Source organism: Cebus imitator, unplaced genomic scaffold (assembly GCF_001604975.1).
Source record: "Cebus imitator isolate Cc_AM_T3 unplaced genomic scaffold, Cebus_imitator-1.0 Scaffold427, whole genome shotgun sequence".
NCBI lineage: Eukaryota > Metazoa > Chordata > Mammalia > Primates > Cebidae > Cebus > Cebus imitator.
In genome coordinates, this window is record NW_016107742.1 from 1,039,796 (window position 1) to 1,045,665 (window position 5,870).

General features: G+C 56.3%; 1 protein-coding gene across 3 annotated transcripts in view; it reads left to right on the forward strand.

Moving 5' to 3' along the window:
* HAPLN2 (hyaluronan and proteoglycan link protein 2) overlaps nucleotides 1-3,762 on the forward strand; it is a 6,859-nt gene extending 3,097 nt beyond the window's left edge. For all 3 annotated transcript variants that reach the window (XM_037731881.1, XM_037731880.1, XM_017510023.2), the window contains 5 exons: nucleotides 1,527-1,638; nucleotides 1,870-2,223; nucleotides 2,416-2,532; nucleotides 2,666-2,848; nucleotides 3,170-3,762. In XM_037731881.1, the coding sequence (XP_037587809.1) occupies nucleotides 1,551-1,638; nucleotides 1,870-2,223; nucleotides 2,416-2,532; nucleotides 2,666-2,848; nucleotides 3,170-3,453 (1,026 nt within the window). In that variant the 5' untranslated portion in view covers nucleotides 1,527-1,550 and the 3' untranslated portion in view covers nucleotides 3,454-3,762. The remainder of the gene's footprint in view (nucleotides 1-1,526; nucleotides 1,639-1,869; nucleotides 2,224-2,415; nucleotides 2,533-2,665; nucleotides 2,849-3,169) is intronic.
* The last annotated feature ends 2,108 nt before the right edge of the window (nucleotides 3,763-5,870 follow it).

Genomic DNA, 5,870 nt, shown 5'->3' on the forward strand with positions numbered 1-5,870 from the left:
GCTAATTTTTTTGTATTTTTAGTAGAGACGGGGTTTCACCATGTTGACCAGGATAGTCTCGATCTCTTGACCTCGTGATCCACCCGCCTCAGCCTCCCAAAGTGCTGGGATTACTGGCTTGAGCCACCGCACCCGGCAAAACTTTATAATTTTATATTTAACTTCATAGTTTCTGGAAAACCTCCTTGATATAGTCTATATATGCATATGCATATAGTTCAAATTCACACTGTTAAATTTAGGTGCTAGTAAGAGTACTTGTAAGACAAAAAGTGCTGGCTGGGTGCGGTGGCTCAGGCTTGTAATCCCAGCATTCTGGGAGGCCAAGGCAGAAGGATTACTTGAGCCCAGGAGTTAAGACCAGCCTGGGCAACATGTCGAAACTCCACCTCTACAAAAAAATACAAAAGAAAAAAAATTAGTGGGGCGTGGTGGTGTGTGCCAGTCGTCCCAGGTACTCGGGAGGCTGAGGTGGGAGGATGGCTTGAGCCTGAGAGGCGGAGGCTGCAGTAAGCCGTGATCATGCCACAGTCTGGGTGACGGAGTGAAATCCTGTCTCAAAAAAAAAAGTCCCCAGTTCAGCAGACGACAGTGCACTACAGTGTAGCAAACTGGGGGTGAGGAAAGGTTTCCCAAAGGAGGTGAGGCCTGTGTAACCAAGACGGGCACAAAGGAAAGGAAGTGAGTGCAAACTTGGACTGTGTGGGAAACTGCCAGAAGTCCAGCATGTCTGGGGCACAGTGCAGAGGCCAGCGTGGTAAGAGGCGAGGCGGAGCCAGGCTGGAGGTGCACGGAGCAACTAAATTACAGACAGCCTCGGAAGCTGTGGTTATGAGATTGGATTTTATCCTCAGGGCAATCAGAAGTCACTTTCAAACAGGAGAATGACAAAGCCAGGCACAGTGGCTCACGCCTGCTGTGATCCTAGCACCAGCCTTGCCAACACAGCAGGACCTCTACTAAAAACTTAAAAAGAAAAAATTAGCTGGGTGTGGCAGCGCATGTCTGTATTCCCAGCTACTCAAGAGGCTGAGGTGGGAGGATCACCTGGACCTAGAAGTTAGGGGCTGCAGTGAGCCATGATCATGCCACCGCGCTCCAGCCTGGACCATGGATCGAGACTCGCATTCAAAAAAAAAAAAAAAAGGCAGGAGAGTGACAAGATCATTTTGACTCTGGCTTCAAGATGGAGAATGGGTGCTGGGAGAGGATAGACATGAGCTGGCAGTCCAGATGGCAAGCTTGGGAAGTAGCACTTGTGATGAGGGGGACAGGTAGAGGAGATGCTAAATTAGTACCTGCAGGCTGAGAGGATGTGAGAGAGGAAGAGAGGGTGAGGAAGGGGGTTGCTACTGCCTTCCTCCCCTCATTACCGTCATTTTGTCACTAACCCCTTTTCTCTGCCCCAGTGGCTTCCAGCTGGACAGTCCCTTCTAGGAATCTCTGATGGGAGTTCACCCCCAACCCTGCTCTTCCCCCCACTTTTGCCTCAGTCCTGAGAACTTCCCATCCTTCCTGTCCTGCAGACAGTTCCTGGCTAACTCTCCATCATGCCAGGCTGGCTCACCCTCCCCGCGCTCTGCTGTTTCCTGCTCCTTTGGGCCGTCACCGTCTTCCATAAAGCCCAAGGAGACCCAGGTAAGACCCCAGCCCAGGCCAGACTCTGAGGAAGGCTTGCGGAGACTGCAAGGGTGGGGAAAGGGGAAAGGGCAGCTGTTGCAGGTACCCACGGAGTGAAAGTCATTGCTGAGAAGGCAATGAGGAGAGGGTTGGGGGGCTCTGGAGAAAGCATTTAGGGAGCAGGATCTGATGGGCACTTGGGGCAGTGAGGATCAAGGGGTTCCTGCCACTGTGGCCCCCTCTGCTCAGCATCCCACCCCGGCCCCCACTACCTCCTGCCCCCCATCCACGAGGTCATTCACTCTCATCGTGGGGCCACGGCCACGCTGCCCTGCGTCCTGGGCACCTCGCCTCCCAGCTACAAGGTGCGCTGGAGCAAGGTGGAGCCCGGGGAGCTCCGGGAAACGCTGATCCTCGTCACCAACGGACTGCAAGCCCGGGGGTACGGGCCCCTGGGAGGGCGCGCCAGGATGCGGAGGGGGCATCGGCTAGACGCCTCCCTGGTCATCGCGGGCGTGCGCCTGGAAGACGAGGGCCGGTACCGCTGCGAGCTCATCAACGGCATTGAGGACGAGAGCGTGGCGCTGACCCTGAGCCTGGAGGGTGAGGCCCTTCCGCTCCCGCCCCATTCCTCTCTAGCAGGCGGGGCCTCCTCGCCTGGGGTCTCCCAGGGCTCCTTCCCAGTATCTCCCTCGCACCTCCGGGGACCCCAGCTCCCTCTCCCAGGCCGCACTGCCCTTCCTACCCCTCCACCATCGTCTGCTGGCCCTCCCCAGCCTCCCCGCCACCTCCTAGGTGTGGTGTTTCCGTACCAACCCAGCCGGGGCCGGTACCAGTTCAATTACTACGAGGCGAAGCAGGCGTGCGAGGAGCAGGACGGACGCCTGGCCACCTACTCCCAGCTCTACCAGGGTGAGCGGCCGAACCCAGCACCGCCCAGGCCCCGCCGAGCTGTCACAGGGGCCCGACAGAGGGCGCCAGGCGAGCTCAGTCTGGCTCCTGCCTGGAACGCCTCTCATCCCCGACCCCCGCCGTCTCCCGCCAGCGTGGACCGAGGGTCTGGACTGGTGCAACGCGGGCTGGCTGCTCGAGGGCTCCGTGCGCTACCCTGTGCTCACCGCGCGCGCCCCGTGCGGCGGCCGAGGCAGGCCCGGGATCCGCAGCTACGGGCCCCGCGACCTGATGCGCGACCGCTACGACGCCTTCTGCTTCACCTCGGTGCTGGCGGGTGAGGGGAGGGGCGAAGACAGGATCTTGGGGCGGGGTCTGAAAAGTGTAGGGGGCGGGGAGTGGACCTCAGCGTGAGATTAGGGCAGGGTCTCCGTGTCCCTCCAAGGCACCGCCCCTCCATCAGCCCGCGCTCCCGCCCAGGTTCCAGACCACCTCTCCAAACCCTCCCGGCACTTCTGCCTCCATCCCCCTACTCCTGGTACTCAAGCCCGATCCCGCCCCTCTGCGGCCGGCGCCCCAACTCCGCCGCCTGGGAGTCAGGCTCCCTGCCCCGCCCTGCCCACCCTGCTCTCGGTCGGTGACCCTCTGTGATCCCTAGGCCAAGTGTTCTTCGTGCCCGGGCGGCTGACGCTGTCTGAAGCCCACGCGGCGTGCCGGCGACGCGGCGCCGTGGTGGCCAAGGTCGGGCACCTCTACGCAGCCTGGAAGTTCTCGGGGCTAGACCAGTGCGACGGCGGCTGGCTGGCTGACGGCAGCGTGCGCTTCCCCATCACCACGCCGCGGCCGCGCTGCGGGGGGCTTCCCGATCCCGGAGTGCGCAGCTTCGGCTTCCCCAGGCCCCAGCAGGCAGCCTACGGGACCTACTGCTACGCCGAGAATTAGTGTCACCGTGTCCTCTCCAGCGCGCCCGAAAAAGCGTGGGAGTCGTAGCTGGGTTCGCTCGCCACCCCTTTCCGGAGCTCCAGACCGGGAGCGGCCTCTGCAGACCTGCCTTTCCAGCGGGTGCTGCGGGCCCCGGACTCCGGCTGGCCCGGCGACGTGAAGGGGAAGCGGGTGCGCCCCCGGCGGCGAGGTGCGGCGGTGACCCTCGGACCCGCTGAGGTTCGCGCGCCCCCGCAGTGGGCTCAGCCGCCGGTGGGCGGGAGGGGAGGCCGGGGGTATTAACGGCAATAAAATAACCTGGGGACCTTTTGTGTTGGACGGAGCTGTAAGCGCTGCGAGGCGTGGATGTGTGTGTGAGTGTGCGTGTGTGCGTGCCTGGGCTGATGACGCGGGACCCTGCGTGGCCACTGAGCGCCTAAGACAGAGTAAGGGACGGGGCTGTTGACGTTACGAGGTGGGTCAGTGCAAGGGCAGGAGTGCGGCCGGAGGGCATCCATAGGCCAAGGGAGAGGGAGAGATGGAGACGTCGTGGGCGCCTGGCCGGGACCCACGCGGGAGAACCGTGGATGTTGTTGCGCCAGGCGCCACGCGGGGGCGCTGCACACGCACCTAAGATTAGTTCAAACCTGCCAGGGGCGCCCCATGCCCCCAGGCCTACCCTGCGTGCCCAGATAACAAATAGACAACTAACATATTTCAAAATGTGCAGCAGCCTGCAGACCTTCCTGAAGCGTTTGCGGGGACTACTATTAAAGATAGAAAAGTGATACTGTTGTTAGAATTGACAGGAAATTAACCCTGCGGAAGGAGGAGGCAAACACCAAACACCAGGACCACCAAAGCAAAGGGGGAACTGGACAAGGAACATTCTCCACCGTGGCTACAGGAAACATAACAGCAATTCAAGAGACAAGTTCTAATGTTATTATTAATTCACTTTTCATATATAGATTGGTGTGTATATACATTGGTTTCTAACTATACTACAAAAAGCCTGAGCTAGATAATAGTAATGAATGGGGCAAAGGGTATGCACACTCTAATGGTGCTTGATATGTGTTGCAAAATTGATTTCCAAGGGGGTTCTTGCTATAATTGCTAAAGAGACCAGCCTGTCCAATACAGTGAAACCCCTTCTCTGCAGAGAATGATAGAATGAACACCATCTTCAATAACCATCATGCAGCAAATGAGGTATTCGTGCTATTTCCTAAACCTTGGTTTTCTCATCTTGGTGTGGGATAATAGTTTTTGTCTTTTGTGATTGCAGTCAGTTGAGGCATTGCATGTACTGGGCAGTACATGCCTAGTACACATAATGGGCACTCAAGTGGTACCTATAATAATTAATAATTATTGTGATGATGGTAATATGGCAACAACAGTAATTTTTCAGCTTCTTGCCAGGCAGCCTGGAGGACTGGTTGTTGTATGGCACTACATTAGCCAAGATCAGATAGATTATTCTGTGATAACAAACAACTCCCAAATCTCAGATAACAAATGTAAGATGACCTAAACATTTCAAAATGTGCAGCCTGCCGACCTCCCAGAAGGGTTTGCAGGGACTACTACCAAAGACAGGAAAGTCGGGTGGGCAGAGTGGTTTACACCTATAATTCCAACACTGTGGGAGGCTGAAGTGGGTGGATCTTTTGAGGTCAGGAGTTCGAGACCAGCCTGACCAGCATGGTGAAACCCCGTCTCTACTTTAAAAATACAAAAATTAGCTGGGTGTGGTGACAGGGGCCTGTAATCCCAGCTACTTGGGAGGTTGAGGCAAGAGAATTGCTTGAACCCGGGAGGTGGAGGTTGCAGTGAGCCGAGATCACACCATGCACTCCAGCCTGGACAACAGGGCTAGAGTCTGTCTCTAAATAAATAAATAAATAAATAAGGTTTATTTTTCACTCAGGCTACATGTGCATCGTGGTCAAGAAGGGAGTTCTCATTTTTGTGATTCAGGAACACAGGCGGATACAGCAACCACCATCTCGAATACTGTCAATCACCACATCAGAAAGAAAAAATAAAAAGAGCTCTGCAGGGTTTCACAAACGCAATTAATAGCCCCCACCCAGAAGCGACACCTGTCCCTTCAGTTCACAGCTCATTTGCCAGAACTAATCACATGGCTCCACCCAACCACAAGGGGGCAAAAAAGAGCAATCCTTCTTTGGCCTAGAAATAGAGAAACTGCAAATATTTGATAACAGCATCCGTGTCCACCACAAGCACCAAGGAGAGCAGTCTAGACTCTGGAACATATTGGTAGTCACCCATCCATCTACCCCTTTCCCGGGTTTTCTAAGCGATGGTCTATGATGAAGTCAGAGCCCCAGAAAGCTAAGATACTGGACCCCAGCAGCTCAGCCAGCAGGAGGTTGGCTTTTCTTCAGTGTAATGTCTTCAGCCCA